General features: G+C 37.5%; 1 protein-coding gene across 3 annotated transcripts in view; it reads left to right on the forward strand.

Annotated features, from left to right (window-relative positions):
• LOC134754241 (bestrophin-4) overlaps positions 1-18,741 on the forward strand; it is a 70,291-nt gene that overhangs the window by 22,729 nt on the left and 28,821 nt on the right. For 2 of the 3 annotated variants that reach the window (XM_063690433.1, XM_063690434.1), the window contains exon 3: positions 5,726-5,897. In XM_063690433.1, the coding sequence (XP_063546503.1) occupies positions 5,726-5,897 (172 nt within the window). Of the gene's footprint in view, positions 1-5,725; positions 5,911-18,741 lie in introns of those variants that run through there. The other variant, XM_063690435.1, reaches the window with a different exon arrangement.

The raw sequence follows: 18,741 nt of genomic DNA on the forward strand, positions 1-18,741 counted from the left end.
AAAAGAAATACTTTGTCCAACGAACTAGAATGACTATTGAAGTCTGACTAGAACTCTATAATAAGTATTTGGGAAAAATGTAATTTTTGGTACAAGCTTTTATCGCTGTCTGTACTTTTCTTACCGCAAGTAAAATTCGAGAAAATTCTAAAAACCTCAAACACAATTAGGTTGCGATGCTTCATCACAGAGGTCCTAAGGCCACCTCCTGTCTCCATCATCAGATCAGCTCGATGGTATTATAATATTGCATTGTAACCCGAGTTAACCCGACTTACAAATGTATGCAAATTTTCAGTTTAATCGGAAACCGGGAAATAGGTCAAATTTGGCTTCCAAGATTTGACCCAAACTAACTAATCGACTAACATACATACAGTGATATTAACAGGCCATGGCAAGTTAAATAAAAGCTTGTAATAAGTTTTGGCAAAAAAATATATTTTTGGTACAAGCTTTTATCGCTGACTATTCTTTACACATGAAACTAATGCTCATCGAGACATTTCTAACAACCCCAAACAATTAGATCCCATTGCCACCTCCTGTCTCCATCATCAGGTCAGCTCCATGTCATCATAATTTAACATACCACCACACATTATTTAACATACTCGTACATCATATTGACATACCTACTCACAGGGCAGGTTAAATAAAAGCTTTGTAATAATGAGCCACGGCGCGCATTCTTTCTTCCGTGTAATGACCTCACAGGAATGGTGCCGCGAGGGACTCAACTGCACTGTGCGCATGCGCATACATAGTACTTAATACCGCGCAAGAGGTTTGACATATATAATTTTAATTTAATTTTAGCCAATCAAAACTTTTATTGAACAAAAACAACTTTTTTTATAGCGGGAAATGGTGTAGGTATTGGGTAATATTCAAAGCTGCAGCGGCGGAGTAATCTTTCAGTGGGCTGAATGCGCCAGCAGCGTGAAAAAAAAACTTTCAGTGATATGTGTCAGATAAGTGTCAGTCACATGATCCGTTTCTCGAAGTAAAAAATCTGAGCTTCGTCTACATCCGTCGCTGAGTCGTCTTGACGACCACTGCAGATGCCACTGATTAGAGTAATTGGGTAATGTTAAAACAAGAAACCCGTGGATTCCGTGGCTGAGGAAGCGGCAGGGTGTGCGCTACAAGTGCTACAACCGACGTGGGTCCCTCCACAGTATTCTTGCGCGAAGTTGTCCGTCTATCTGTCCATTGAGCCTTCTTATCAAACTTCGTTCACATACCATTCGTTTTGGAATAGTTTTGGAGTTCCGTTACAGTTTTCTATATATGAGTCATCGTGTCAAGGTCATCAGCATCAATCTACATAACACATGGATGATTCCAAGGCTAAGGATAAATGTTGTTTGAATTAAATTTGAATAAATTGATGGTAGATAAATATAGTTTATTGCGCGGGATCTTTAAAATGATTTGCGATGTGATATTAGCATAAAAAACAAATTATGGAAATTATAAAATAAATTAACGATTCAATTATACTAGGTGTAGGCACACACCTAACTTAACTAACTTAGCTGTTTCACTCACGTGTTTTTAGTCACTCGCGCGACATGTTTCGGAGAGCCTAGGTCTCCATTTTCAAGCACTAATAGTGCCTACACCTAGTATAATTTAGTCGATCAACAACATATTTTCATGTTTGTAATTTGTAAGTCAGTCAAAATATCTAGCCTATCGGTAACGTATGGCCAGCAAACATTTATTTTCTTAATAAAGGGGCCCACTGATTATCAGTCCGCCGGACGATATCAGCCTGTCAGTTAGAACAAAAATGTGACAGTTTCGAACAACTGACTGGTAGACAGTTTTTACTTGACATTTGACGTGCGGCAACTCGACGAGCGACGTTTTATTCCATGTATTCTCCGGCCCGATTCGAACAATGCTTATAAGATGTCACAGCTATACTATACTGATCACTTTTGACACTGACAGAGCAGTATCATGTCGCTGTGACATCTTATAAGCATTGTTCGAATCGGGGCGCTCAGCGTAGATATGCAAAGGCATTTAAGAATCGGAATAATTACGGAACCGGTCGCCGCAGAATTCGACAAACCACAAGCGAGCAAACCTAATTAGTTTAATTACTTACAATTCATATAATTATTTAATACTTGACTGCGACTAAATATTTACCTTGAAATAACATGGATTTTTTCTTAAGCAGTTTGGTTCCTTATTTTTTACTATTTGGGAGCATTTTTAAGGTCTGAGTCAGCGATAGCTCGACGAGTATTGAAGTACATATGTATTATAACGGTTCCTATATTTTCCGATACTGTCTTCTATGGTCGTTTCAGTACATCAACCATCACCAAACTAATCAGTAAATATATAATCAACCCTTTTCCTAAAATAGGCATCAAGAGTAAATTAATTGGTTATTTATTAGCGCAGTATTAGTTTTAACTGAAAACCTTTTGCTACACTAAGGGCCACTTGCACCTACCAGGGTTAGCCACTAACTCGTAGTTAACCATTAACACAGGGTTAAATTGTACTGGTAACTCCGGGCTTAACCGGTTAACCCCAATTTAGTGGCTAACCCTGGATGACGCAACGCAACGTGGGTGTCACATTGTGTACTCTGTGTCACACAAAAGAGATCATTTTGGAAACTGAATAACCAAGATCGGGATCCTAAATAGCTTTTTTGCAACAGGTTCAACGTCCTAATAGAGAAGTATAAAAACGACTTAGTTTACCAGCCGGAACAATAAAAAACAAACATAACGCTATTCGAAAAAATATACAAAAAGATTAAATAAATGTTAGTCATCAACAAACCTGGGATAACTCGGGGCACTTATACTAAACTGACGTGACGTAGAAATATATTTTATCGACAATTAAATATATCTATGTTACTGTCAACATCTAAATGTTCTACAAAATAAATATATTTATACAAAATCTCTTTGTATACTGATTCTTAAATTCTAAAAATCTATTAAACCTTGCATTATTTAGTAACGTAACTTAGCTTATATTTAAGAGGAAAGGGAATGACGTCACGTGATCGTTTCTCCTTGCCAACGTGGACCCCATTTTCTTTGGATATTAAAGTACTTTTCGAACAGTTGGGGTAAGATTTTTTTTAATTAGCCTGGAAAACCTTTATTTATAAAGTTATTTTAGCATATTTACACAAGTGTCATTATCAAAAATATATAATTATAAAAAAAAAAATACAAAAATGGGCAACAAGAAAAACACAACGCTAGTGCAGGGTAGAGGTAGACGGGTTGGATAGGGCTGCACCGTCATTGAAACCGATGAAATAATGGATGGATTTGAATCTGTGCCGTGTCCCACGAACACACATGGTGGCTCGGATTATAATTTTGGAGCGAAATCATAATTTTGGAGCTTAGCCAGCCCATTACTACACTGCACTACACTACCCCACCCGGTCAGCGATGGCTTCACCCAGACGATGAAGGTGGACGTTCGCGGAGCGAAGACTCCATCGACGGATGTGACGAGGGAAGTGATAGTTGCGTGACGCTTTTCACAGGCATTCCGAGTATTTTCTTTTTTTCTCTTCTTCGGCGGATTTTAGGACGGATGCTACTGGACGTGAGATATAAGAGGAAAAGTCGGTGTCTACGACGACACGGATATCAAATAACGCCTCCCTCTGTGCATCCCAGACGCCGCGGCAGCATAGATTCCCGCGAAGTCCACCGTCGCCTTCGGTGATGATGAGTTCTTTGACCACGTTCCGCCAGATTATATTATATTATTATAAGAGTTAGGAGCGAAAACCAGGTTTCATACAAGTTTTGAAAAGCTAATTCTTATAATAAAGTATAAATTGAAAAAAGTCTAACGGTCGGTCGGTCGGCATAGCTATGATTAAAATATATCATATTGTGTTAAAATATTTTCTATACTTAATTTAATGTCAATATGAGGAGGAAAATGAGGACTACGTTTGTGTGGAGAATCGATCGTCCCCTATCCTCTTAATGTATGCTAGAGACCTCATACTATTGTCACTGTAACAAGGTACAAAATGGGTCATAAATTAAAACTTTCGACTGTATGTTAACCAAATCACATCGATGCCCCTCAGTTAGATTTATTCGATTTCGAAGCAGTCATCCACTGCAATGATAAAAGCTTTATAGCTAATAAAGGTAATAAGGCCCTGCATTTCATAGTGTTTGAGATATGCCTAAAATTTAATCCGTCATAAATGTCATAATGATGTGTTTGGTGATTCGTCCCCTTCGTTACGGACCCGGACCCAAACTTGGACCTGGAACCAATCCCGGACCCGGTCCCGGACTCGGACCCAAACTTGGACCCGGACACAGACCCGGACTCGGATCTGGACATGGTCCTGGACCGGAACCTGGATCCGAATCCAGACCCGGACCCGGACCCGGAAATGCTACTAGAAAAGTGAGCGATCCTCACAGAACCGAACTGGTATCAGAAAAGGGGTTAGGTTAGGTTAGAAATGCGACCCTTACAGAAACGAAATGCTACTAGAAAAGTGGGTTAGGTTAGAACTGCAATCCTCACAGAAACGAAATGCTTCTAGAAAAGTGGGTGGTTTTACCTCCTTTTCTACATAATTAGGCAAAAAATGCCGTCTTTTTCATTTCATTGTCTGGAATCTAAGAGTGCACCATCAACAATAATCTTTCACCGGCATCCCCCATTGGTCGGGTTTTTTTCTTAAAAATTATTCTTTTACCTGCTCATCTGACGTCAGTTATTTACCTGCGAACTACATTTGCATATTTTCTTCTCTAAATGATATCACGTTTTAACTTTAACTGATGATGTGATGTGGTGTTGGCAAAATTTAATTTAATTTAATTTAATGTTGCTTTATCGGCAACTAAATATCACTCATGTTGGCCCCGTAACCTAAAAAAGTCATCGTAGTAAACAAAATCTTCTAGTTCGGTACTTAGGTAGTCACCTTTTTTTTTATACCACGTCGGTGGCAATCAAGAATACGGCCCGCCTGATGGTAAGCAGTTAATAGAGAAAAAGTTCAAGTAATTGTAATGCATTTTACGATGGAAACCTGTATTTTAGAATTAAGTATTCTTGCAAATAAAGAATCTATCTTTAAAAAAAAAAATATATATATACAGACTGGAATTGGAATGCAGTCATGGAACTACTTAAACACTTCGGCTGTAGAGTATTTCTAAAAAATGATTAAATGGATATCACTGGTGAAACCAGTTACGCCTACAAATGTTTAAATTCGCCGAAATTTTTACGCTAAACAATTTGACGGTTGACTATTATTTTACAAAAAACGATTCACAAATGGTCATTTAACAATAGTTGAATTGAATATGTTCGATCAATGAATTGTTCTCCGATTAAGATTATAGAGTAACGTGGGTTTTTGTCAAGTAAATGGTTTTGTCAAACGAGGTCGGACTAAGCTAACTCTGAAGTGACAAAGTGAGAGAATGTCATCATCAAATTCAAATTTATGTTTAAATATGTCGTTTGCAATGACACTCCCACATTGGTTTGTTCAAGTCGGTGCAAAGTGCGGTACTTAGCTTACACGGACTCTAGTTAAAAATAGGTTTTTGTTATTATGAAAAAACGTATTTAGAAATCATAATTTTTTTAAACGTTGTTTGTTAACTGAGTGTTTATCAATTTTATTGTTATTTGTGAAATGATTGTTAACCCAATTTGACACTTGCAGGATATTCGAGAAAGTCCGGCAGTACTTCGGCGCGCAGAGCGAGTCAATACCCATGTCTTTCGTGCTGGGCTTCTACGTGAGTCTCATCGTGAAGCGGTGGTGGGAGCAGTACAAGCTACTGCCGTGGCCCGACACGCTGGCGCTCTTCATATCAGCTGGCATCCCCGGAGCGGTCAGTACTTAAAGTAAAGGCAAATTTGTTCTAAGTAGGAATATACGCATATAGCGAGTTCACTTTGCAGTTCGCGCACGAATTCCCTAGAATTGGAATGCTAGGAAGGGCAAGGTGCCTGGCGCGGTATCAGTGGTTCAGGGCCACCCCACACTAGCGTCTCCCGAGCGTCGGACTCTAGTCAACTCTGGCTGCTGCTCGACTCGACGCAACATTGGCGCAACTGCGCAGCGACGCCATATTCCATAGCGCTGACTTGCCCACTCTCAAAAGACGCTATAACTATAAATAGTGTGGGGTGGCTTATTTCACTTTTTCGGACCTCGTGCGCGAACTGTAGATTGCCACTGCAAGATTTTGTTTTGTCCTCGAGCAGTTGCGGTGTACGTATTGCTATTAGCGATTGTGTGCTGAGCTATATTTGCGATTTTTTCATATCATGTGTTTATTAGAAAATTAAAAAAAATAGTATTGCCATTGTTTAATAGCTTAACAAATACTTGGAGTTATTGTTTAAAAGTTATTTGGACGATTTTTTCAGAAACGTTTAAGGGTGACTAAGATTAGACCGGGCCGGGGCAGGGCCGGAGCTTCCGGCGCTTCGTTTTCTATGGAAACCACCACGTGATCACCGATCAGCCGTCATAGAAAATGACATGTCGGACGCCTCGGCCCGGGCCCGGCCCGGTCTAACGTGAGTCATCCTTAAGTCACATTTACAAATACATACCTATATTGAAATTACAGAACAAAGACCATATTTAAACGGCGGGTTAAAAAGTAGACGTTTCGTTTTGTTTCAATTAGATTCCGTTCCAATTACAGATGTGCAATTTGTGGAAAGATTCCGAAAAGTTGGAAAATTTCTACAAAAAAGGAAATTTTCATTTTGGAAATAAAAATTTCGATTCCTATACAAACTCCTATAAAGTTGTGGGAAGCGCGAACCCATCGGACGCTCCGAGCCTTCAGCCCTACGCGGAGTTCGGCCTTCGGTCTGCGCATTTGGACAATTGTACTCGTACTATTATTCGGCATTTAATCTTCCTATCCAAACTATTTTGCAGTGTTGCAGAGATATAAAACCACCGTGCCATAACACTTCCGGTTACATCTGGTTTGTGATCTGACCCATTCGGGTTTTTCAATACATTTCACGTGGTGTTCACGTACAAAAAACAATTGATAATAATTGTGTAATATACGGGAACCCTTGAAATGCGAGACCGACTCGTACTTGACCAGTTTTTTTTGTTATCTTAAAACTCCGTCGTTTATAATTTACTGGCTGTTGTTATTCCGGGCTCCAAAATAGCTTGATTGGCGTGTAAAAACAGTTTGTAATTACTTATTATGATTGAACTATGTCAATTATAACGTACGTACGTAGATATGTATAGGTAAAGATGATTAAATTGAATTATCGTTAATAACAATATAATTGCTAAAGCTAAAAAAGTTTAAAGCTAAAAAAAATACACCGCCGCTAATGTTGCCTATTGTTTTGCTCGATTTAGTTAAAAAATATTAAACTTTTTGTATTAGGTAAAAAAAGCTCATTATCATAAATATGAGTAATTCATTCGCATTTTCAGCTCCAAAATTACTACTTAAATGTTTAATAATATATAACTCATAACTGCAATAACGTGGCAATAACCAACATGGGCAATTTAATTATTATCTTATGCTATAATTTTTGCTAACAGGTTCAAATACGTACATTAAATTAGTCGTATGCTGCTAAGATTTTTAATCTTTTATAACATTGTGTCATGTCATTAGTATAAAGACATTTCATGCAGGTTGCAACTCGCACAATTAACGAACTGATTAACGTTATCATCATGTCATTTTGTACACAATGACGTTGAAAGGCCTTTACTTTTGAAGAACATTTACCCTTTTCTCTTAATAAGTCGGATTAAAAGCTATAAAAACTAGTCTCTATCCGATTATTCATAAAACTTAGCAACCTCTGTTAAATTTTGTTTCTTTCTATTTAACAAACAAAAATGAAAAAATGACGGATAGGGACAAACGAATTTTATGACTAACATTACTAGAAAATATGATAAAAAAGAGACCGAAATGTATGAAATACTTAGTACTCTTAGTAGGTATCGGAGTTATTTCGGAGTTGCTCCCACATTGTAAAAGCGCTTCAGTACCTACGTAGATTTATCTCGCGTTAATATATACGCGAGGCGTTAATGCTAATGCATTATCAGACGTTAAAAAAACCATCTTTACTCGTACTTATATCAGCTACACAATGTAGGAAATTTAAGCACTATAGTTATGATATTTATGATTTTTTCCTAGGAATCACTAGTAATCTTCATGTAGGTAGACATTAAAAAAAAACAATTATGTTATTTACTGGTAAGGTCGTTTCCAATCACGACTTCGTAACAACTAGCCAGTGATTACAGCCCGGCTCTGAACTAACCATACAGCGGATTTATCATTAATTAGGTACCTAGTTACCTACTTATCTAAATTAAAACACTAGTCATCCTATTTTGATCAGTACGGTTTCACTCACTATTATTTTAGTCGCTTTTGGCGACATGTTTCGGATTCTTTGGGAATCCTTCCTCAGGCACGAGTGCATTCCCCAAAATATTGAGTGGGCCCTGAAACCACTAGGAAATCTGAAGGTCAGCAGCTCACCAGTACTATTTTATACCCCCTTTTTAAGGCGGCCAAGAGTTGGGCCACAAAAATGACAGTTTTTGTTAGGTGGGCCCAGTCAACTTTGGGAACCACTGGTCTAAAGGTAATAGCATCGTCCTGAATTACTTTGTTAGCAGAAGTAAATGAAAGAAACGGCAAAAATTCGTCAAAGATTTAGAGATCGTCTAAGCTACCTTTGCCCCGACTGACAAACGAACTGCACTGAACGGAATGTCATTATAAACGGCATATTTTCATAGAAATTTTACATTAGTGAAGACATTGTCACTCTTTGTCATTGCAAATGCCATTCCAATAAACAAACGGTCAAAAACGTCAGTTGAATTTATAGAAATACCTCTACTTAGTGCTGGCTTGCATAGCGTAGGCGGACTTCTTACTTAGGTGTTAGTTTATTTTGTCGGCCTTACAAGACTTACATATGTACATATATGTTTGGGTTCCGTATGTCAGGCCTGCGGTAGACCATGTCGGACTCGCATCGGCATATTGAACTATCAAAAACTGTGTACCGAACCCTACAATGAACATACTCTTATCGGGTTTTGTCAATTTGCTCTAGGTTGGATCATACGTTAAATAAATCGCGCAAATATCCATTTAAGTAACAATTTTAAATGTCATAACGCTCATAACGTTCTGTTATTTACGTTTTCGGGCCGTGGATGTTGCAAATTATATAAGTAAAATTATATTTTAATTGGAATTTCGCTCGTATAAATGACCTCGAATGTACCTTAAACCAGAGGCCATAAAGCACAATTTTTTGTAAACAGGTTGGGGACCGCAAACTTATTCCAGTCAGTAATTATCTCTGGCTGCAATCGTACGCTGTACATACCTAAATATAACTGCTGTAAATGCGTTCACACATTTAAACTTTGTACGGCTATCAATGTTTTAGAAGGTCATGAATCTCAGCAATATGGTTACAAAACCCACAATTGATAAATGGTTCTGTCTTGAAACCAAACAAAAATCTGAATCGTATGCTTTCTGTTTTTTTAGATTTGGCTTATCTAAAGAAACTTAAATAACTATCGTCCCATAAACCTCCTTTTCCATACGTACTATATACAAGCTCTTTGCAAAAGTTCAGTGCAACCAGGTGCAAACGCCTAACTCGTTTCTTCAACGAATGCCAACCTCCCAGCACGCTGATTTCCGGAGTGGATTTTCTACGATAGACCGCATTCATGCGGTTAAAGCAGTTGATGGAGAGTGGTCACGAGTACAGCCAGCCCCTGTGCATGGCCTTCGTAGATTACGGCAAGGTTACGTTTATGTATTCAAAATTGACACATGCAACACCTATACTTAAGTACTTTATTGTATCGCTTAAAAAAATCGGCAGTAGGTGTTAAAAAGTAGGTGTCTTGGAAATATATCGTTGGATTATAAAAACAAATCGAGTTTACCCTTCTAATTGGCTGCTTAAATGATACGGGTAGTGAGCAAAGTCTAAAATACCCTTGCAATCTCCAACTCTAAGCCAATCTCGCTAGGTACGCCCATGCCAGCCCTCTTACATCACACCCACAGAAAAGTAACTAAATAGATATCGCATTGACCACGGTTTCTAATGTTTTTATGGAGATCAGGAGCGACCATTGAGCGATGTTTTATGATGATGATTTTCACATCAAACTACATGGACGGATTAAACGATTACGTTAAATTATTGTATGATTATTATCGATATAATATTTTACTAACGCTTCAAAGCAGTTATATTGATAAGTGAGACGTATCTTGTGATGTCACAAAAACATCCAAAGCGCAAAAGATGTTTGACTGTATAACAATATTAAATCATAGAGATATAAGTACATTATTTTGAGTTAAATCAAACAAACTAGGAAACATCTAAAATTATCTGATTTAACATCGAAAATTAACGGCATACTCGTAGGTTTTGCAGTGTTCGTTAGATTAGACACGCGAAAGAGAGCATTGCATGGTCTATTCAATGCCCGTGTCTGTGATCACGACTAACAAATTGCGCGGTGCACCTATCAAACCTTGCTTTACGCGGTTTTCGTATTGCAGCTATATTGTTGCTTGTTTCATAAGTGCACGATGTTTAAATGTGAGGATATTTACTCGTTTAGCTAAGCGAATAATTATACCCACAGAGCCCTGATATGAATATTATACAATAGAGTGTTTATTATGTATATATTTAATATTTATTATTTATTCCCTGCTATTGCCTGCAATGACCTGCCAATCACAGTGAACTCTCATCATCATTTGTTTGGCCCTATGGTTGACTGGTAGTGAATGCCATTTGGCATTTAAATAAGTTCTCGATTTGTACATTGTTGTATTATGTGCAAACTAGCAAAGATGTTTAAATGAATAAATAACTATCAAATACTTAAATCTTTAAATAAATAACTATTAAATAATTTTGATAGGTAGTGAGTACTGAGTATAGGTACCTAGTGACCCTGCCTATGAAGCCGATGGTCCCGGGTTCAAATCCCGGTACGGGCATTTATTTGTGTGATGAGGACGAATATTTGTTTCTGAATCATAGGTGTTTTCTATGTATTTAAGTATTTATAAATATTTATATATTAATATTATATATGTATATGATTGTCTAAGTACCCACAACACAAGCCTTATTGAGCTTACTGTAGGACTTAGTCAGTTTGTGTCCTATAATATTATTTATTTGTATACATCCAAAAGATTTACAGACTTAAAAATCCAAATAGATGTACGAAATCCAAATATAGTTTATTTCCTGGGGGAATGCGTATTAAATCCTTGTAACCCTTTCTATCAGTTGTATATAAATCCTAAGTTGTAATTAAATCCTTGTAACCCTTTCTATCAGTTGTATATAAATCCTAAGTTGTAATTAAATCCTTGTAACCCTTTCTATCAGTATGGATGCAGATCCACTCGGTCACCACCGCTTTAAGCGTATATCTACTGGTGTCTATTGTTTTTTTTTTTTTCATCCAGATTCGGTAAACCGTGTTGTTTAAATTTGTGATGACTAATTTTATTTTCGTCATTGCAATGCTTCTGCTGGTCTTTTGAAAGTGTCATTTGCGGTTTTGTCAAATGTTTATTTATCTGAGTCGACGCTGAGACGTCAATGCGTTTCGTAGAATATTTGGACATACTTACGGTAAAAAAACGTGATAATTACCTACGAGACACAATGTACACTTACAAAAATCTGCGCATGCAATGTAATGAACAATGACTTATGAATCTTTGTGAATAACTTGTGTTCTCCGATGGTAGGTACAAGTGTCAAAAATATGTAAAAAGTGCAAGTTGTTTAAGTCGTCTAAAAATATGGGTGCACACATCATACTCAAAAATATGTCCCATACCGCTTATGTCAGCGAATACTTTGACTTGACTTTGGGACATATTTTTGAGTAAGTTATATGCACCCTGTCCCTACCTATCTCTTGGTAATTGTACAGAATTACAGATAGGTCCGAAGTAACATTCGGATTCAGACTGCACCAATGTACTACTGCAGTGTTTAGGCGCGACATTCCTGCCGATGGCATTTCTGCTGCAAATGTCAAAAATCCGGGGATTGACATAGATTTTAGCATGTGCAATGCAGTCGGCAGCAATGTCGCGCGGCAATACTGCAGTAGTATTTGTTGCTGACTTTATTATTGCAGGATCCGTCAAATAAAATTTTGCGCTTAAATTTGTTTGGAAAGATTTGACAATCGATTTCTAGTATAATTATCGTACCCCACTTCTCAACAAAACTCGAACTACGCAATAACTAGAACGAAATACCGAAGATGGCGGAGATAATTCACTCATTCATAAGTACAGTCGAAGGCAAAAATGTCGATCCAGACAAATGGCTCAAAAATATGTGAACACGACTTTATTGTCTAAGGTGTAAGAGCGTACACTTTTTTTTGAAACTTTGGGAATGTATATATATTTATGCCCTTGACTGTGCATATTTAAATCCTTTGTTACGTTGACTCATATTTTAGCTGTAAGTGAATGGCACAAAAGGGCTCTAACAATAAGCCTTTGGTACACAATCAGCTGACTGTTTCGCAGGTGGACTGTGTTACTTACGTTTCGAGACCAAAAAGTTAAATATGGATTTGGGTTACATTATATTGCTGTTAGTCAACAATATCAACTGGTTACGCGTTACGCCTTATATTTACATAATTCTGCAATCTGAGCGGATTGAGCTTTTATACGGCGTAGTTTTTAACTAGCAATGTATGGTTTTGTCATTAATTCACACAATTTTCATCATATCATTAATTGTGTATGTTATGGTTTTTTTAGTGGTCTACTGAAGAGGTTAATTATTTAGTTTAAATAACCAATGTTCGAAAACACAACCACAAATAAGCTGAAAAAAATAACAGCTATATTTTCTGAATAAAAATAAACGGTGAAGTGCTTATTAAATTTAATAAATTTACAGTGGGTACATAATGGTGCAACTTTACCGCACTAGTGCGGTAATTTGCACTTTAGCTTCCTATGTCCAAACTTTTATAGGGCCATATGTAATTACTGTAAAACGTTGTACGATACACGTGCGAATAGGCAATTCGCAACTCGTTGATTTAAAACATTCGTGTCGTGTCGTGTTTTAAGTTGCGAATTTACAATTTTTCGCACTTGTATCGTAATGAACTATTAACAATCTCGATTGGTTATTTGCGTACATAGTTGCATGTTGGATCTTTTCACTCCTACAAAACTTTAAAAATCTAACATCTGTCTAGCCGATAGAACTGGAACACTTGACAAAAAAAATTGCAATAATATTCATAAAATAAAATGGTGTATCCAACTAGGGGACAACTCAATTTTATTTTTTTCAAGTAAGTACTATATAACTTGGACTTGGTGGACTTGGTCACCATTTCTTTAGTGTATGATATCTATTTCAGTTTATTAAATGGTATATATAGACAACATTACAGGTTTCTTCTAAATAGGCAACATTTTAATAATATTATAATTTAATTATCATAATTATATGTAAATATAAAATAATGAAAAATCTAGACGTTCTATTTTACACCCTGTATTATTTTATTACCTATAGTTGGTCAAGCAAATCTTTTCAGTAGGAAATGGCGCGAAATTCAAATTTTCTATGGGACGATAGACCCTCGCGCCTCCATTTTTTAAATTTGCCGCCTTTTTCTACTGACAAGATTGCTTGACCAGTAGACCGAGCACATGATTGGCGCGACAGTATCTCGTCGCGAGATAGGCTCCCCGTCTTTTACTAACTGTATGAATTAAAGAGGGACGGGTAGTCTATGTCGCGGCGAGATACTCTCGCGCCAATCATGTGCTAGCCCGGCAGATACTAGTAAATAAGGAAGACACATTAACTGTTAAATATCAAAGCTGGTCACTAACTTATTCATACAAGTCTAAATCGTCGTCGTAGGTTACACTGTATTTAATGATTTTTATCGTCTATTGTATAGGGTGCATACAGGGTGCATGCAACATGACAATTATAATTATGAAGTTAAAAACCAAGATTTTAAACGTGCTACGCTACCAAAAATAGATATAACTCCGTAATAGATGGATACAGTAAGGAAAAAACGTGCTTCGAAAATCAAGAAAATTTGATTCTTGATCAGATGGCGCCACTACCTTTGGCCTACTCTCGTATAGAGGGCGTTGACGGTTTCGTTTGTTATTTAACAATTTTAACGCATATCAGTGAAAGAACATGGGTCAAAATCATAAAAATAATTAATGCAAATAGAAAAAATCATTTATCCATATTTTAAAACATTTTATCGTATTTTTATAAATCTTCATTTTTAGCTTTAAAGTGTGTCGATAGATGGTAGTGAATTTACTGTCGTTACAAAATTTACTATGACAGTACCGCTCTATTTAATCCTATTATATCCTCTTTGTACGCTACGAAACATTCTTTCCCTTGACAAGCATTAGTGTTAACTTAGAACTGTTTCAAATTTAAAAACATTGCGCAAATGTTGTGTTTATTCATAATCCTTTATTGCAACCATGGTACAGTATAGATGTCAAATATAGTATACAATGTTGCACATGGACCCCATATGATAAACGATAAACAAATTCTCTCATTTATAAATTAGTTATAAATACGTTCAAGATTTGCAACAGCGCTCACCTGAAGTTTAATCAGCTGAGTGTCAGCGACTCAATGCCACTGTTAATGTCATATGAAAAAATAATTACACGTAAAGTGCAGTCTAGCGATAGTATCCCGGATGAAAAGGGCGCAAGTTCATAGCTTATCAAACACACTTATCCTTTTTACTTCTTCGTCTTCCAAGTGCTCTTTGCGTTGCATACAAACAATTACATTCGATGTGCGCACGTGTTGCGTTGCACTTTGGCTTAAGCGATCTGAAGCATATTCTGATATAAATCTGTACGTACACGGTACACCATGGCCATTCTCAAAAATGTCTGCATTACCAGTCCGCCGGACGATATCGGCCTGTCGGTTAGAACAAAAGTTTGACAGTTCCGAACAACTGACAAGCCGATATCGTCCGGCGGCATTCCGGCGGACTGGTAATGGGTGGGATTTTGAGTTTCGTGTCTTTTTATACTGACAAGATTTGCTTGACCGACTATATTTTACGTCACACTATACATTGATTTACGTTACGTTTGTAAATTCACCTCCTGTAGAACACTATTAATCAGCAAATATTACATATAGGCGCGGAGGATAGTACTCCCATACAAATTTATATTTCGCGCCTTTTTCTACTACATATAAAATAGATTTTACAGTACATATGGTGCTACTTTCTCGCACTAGTGCGTCAAATAGCACTTTTCGTGCGTATGTCGAAAGTTTAAAGGGCCATATGTACTGTAAAACGTTGTACGATACACGTGCGAATAGGTAATTCGCAACTCGTGTCGATTTAAAACACTCCCTGCGGTCGTGTTTTAATTTATCGCCACTCGTTTCGAATTTCCTCTTTTCCGCACTTGTATCGTAAATAACTATAGTACTTTATCCATGATAAGGTAACACATAGACAGTTTCTATGGACTTTTACCATATTAGTAAGTATGGATTGAATAACAACCCAGCTGAATTCGCTATTGTGCGGCCTTGACCACGGAGCTAACCTCCACGGGCTCCGCCGTAAACCGGCCGGTGACGTCGCCGCCGGTACACATTATACCGGTTTTCTGGCAACACGGCATATTTCATATGAACGTCTTCCCGAAACTTGAACCCTATTTTTACTTGGCTATAAACAGGAGGGAATGAGTATAGTTAACTTAATTGCACAGTAGTCGTAACGTGACAGTTTACTAGTCTATTAAGTATCGTCTCGTTTGTTTCTGCAAAATAAATATTTTTTGTAAACACCCTTAAGTTCCCGACTGTACCTTACGCTACCAAACTATTGGACTCTTATGAGCCCAAACTAGAGTGGTTTTTATATTATAGTAGCTACTGAAGAGTTCCACTACCTTCCACCGTCTGGCTCCAATATGTGATTAACTCGATTGTACTAAATTATTGTATCGTCATCCAGACTTCAACACACAACGATTATTATTAGAAGTAAGTGATAACTGATTTACAATATTAATTAGTACATAGGTACATTGTTAGTTCGTTATTCAGTTACATATACTCGTGTTAAAAAAGAGAAGACCTATATAATAAAGACATAGTTATTAAATAGTAGATTGTACAACAAGGGCATAAAGCGGTATGAGCACATTTATGCCTGAGTTATACACTCTACTTTTCACTTCGATTGTGAGTAAAATATACAAAAATATCCAATATTGTAGGTTATTTTACCGTATTTACCTATCTAAGACTAAAGAAAATGGTACTCGGGCCGGTTGGGTGCGCGGGGCACGCCGGTTAGTCCATGGGCCAGCCAAGGTCAGGAGCGCGCCGGTAGGGCTGGCAGTTTGTATGGCAGGATTTGGACTTTACTTTATGCTCTAGAACATAATAAGCAACTTTATGTCGTCTACGCACGACTTAGTCGAACTTTACGAGCATGAGAAGTGAAAATTAATGAATTGGATTTTGGGGTTAGAATATGCCTATAAATAAGCGCAACTTGCACCATCCCACTAATCCGGGGGTAAGCGGTTTACCCCTTACCATGGTTACCAGTACAATTTGACACTGGGTTAACAGTTTACCCCGGGCTAGTGGGATAGTGCAAGTGGCCCTAATTCATATAACCTAGTATTCCCATATAGGTATACATATGAAGGTTTTGTTTATTTTGTATCAGAAAGCGGTAAAGAAAGCTTCAATAAGTACATTAAACATTACATATCCTAGCCTTTACGTACGAGTATTTACACATGTGACTATTAGCTCACTCTCCGCATGATTTATATGCCATTTATTGACGGAAAAGCTTTCAAATGGCAATATCAAATAAACCTCGTGGTCAACTAGTTCATTACATGCAACATAATGGTGAGAAAACCTTCGCCTGTGTCGCGAATAGTGTTGTTTTCTTGTTGAATACATACAATCTTGTATCGGAAAAATAAGGTGAATTGGAAAACGCTCAAATACGTAAATATTTATGTTAATATTTTAATGACAACACTCCATGAGGTAGAATTGTTATATTACCATAGCCCGGTTTATCGGGGCAAAAACGTACCTTGCTAGTGCTTAATTGAATATCAACTCAAATGTTATCGATAGCAGGCATTTGAAAGCGCTGGTGGCCTAGCGGCAAAGAGAATATATAGGATAGAGGGGTACGGTCATAGTAAATTTTGTAGTCATCTGTGCGTGAATCAAATTTTCTTGATTTCCGTGGCACGTTTTTTCCTTAGACTTTATTCATCTTATACGGAGTTACATAGGTCTTTGCCTAGCGGTAAGGGCGTGCGACTTGCAATCCCAATAAGGCCTAGTTTCCCCTCTGGGCTGGAAGGTCAGATAGCAGTCGCTTTCGTAAAAACTAGTGCCCACGTCAATTCGTGGAATTAGTTGCCAAGCGGACCCCATGCTCCCTTGAGCCGTGGGAAAATGCCGGGACAACGCGAGGAAGATGATGATGATCGATAGCAGGCATTTTCTAAATCATAATAAAAATATGACATCCTTGTGCAATAATTAAAATTACGTAGAATAATAAATCAGTTCATTATATTGTAAATATATATTTAAGTTGTGCTGTACGTCACAGTTTTATCGACATCGACTTATAGTACCTGTCCTAAAGGGGCTCCCCGATTACCAGTCCGCCGGACGATTAAGCCTGTCAGTTAAAACAAAAATTTGACAGTTCCATACAACTGACAGGCCGATATCGTCCGGCGGACTGGTAATCAGTGGGCCCCTTAAGCTTCACTTATCCTCGCACTTTTTAAATGTCAAAACAAATTGCACCCGTCTAACCGGGGTATGTTTATTACAGTTCCTATGGCCATTTTTCGTCTCCGTCATTGGTCATAGTCGGCCAAGCGCAAATTTTTTAAATCAAACTGTGTCTCCATTTCACTTCATCTGCGAGTATATCTCAGCTACTTCAATAATGTCGAGTGATAGAAATAGAGATAGACCGTCTTCAAATTGAGATGTTCGCGGTAGCTCCCAGTAATTACCAAAACCTGCTGTGACGTAAGATTCCACATAGCTCTTTTTGGGTTTTGCCATGTAATTATTATAAAGGTACCTAAATAATTACTTCATACAAATGTCAGTGTCAGTTCAACTGTAGGAACGTAAAATTGCTAAGCATATGGATATCGGTAAAGAAAAGACTAGGGGAGAGCGGGGACAAACGTAACGGCGGGTGGAAAGTAACTATTGCTCTGTAGTTTCTCGACTATATGCCATCTTAATAAGACTAGGCGTCTTTGACCAACTCTAAGGGCAAGCAGTAATGCTTGCACCTCCTATACGAATTCTTTACGGAATTACGATATAGCGAGAGAGACTGGTGCTGCCATCTATACTCAACTTTGGGAACAAATCAAATTATTAAATATTTTTATTTGTGTTTTTTAAGCAGTCACATCCGGATCCGGCCTTCACCACTGGAGGGCTTCGTCACTTTTTCTTTAATATATGACATCTATTACAGATTATAATTTATATATAGTAGTGTGACTACTTAAAAAA

This window comes from Cydia strobilella, chromosome Z, assembly GCF_947568885.1.
Source record: "Cydia strobilella chromosome Z, ilCydStro3.1, whole genome shotgun sequence".
Classification (NCBI taxonomy): domain Eukaryota; kingdom Metazoa; phylum Arthropoda; class Insecta; order Lepidoptera; family Tortricidae; genus Cydia; species Cydia strobilella.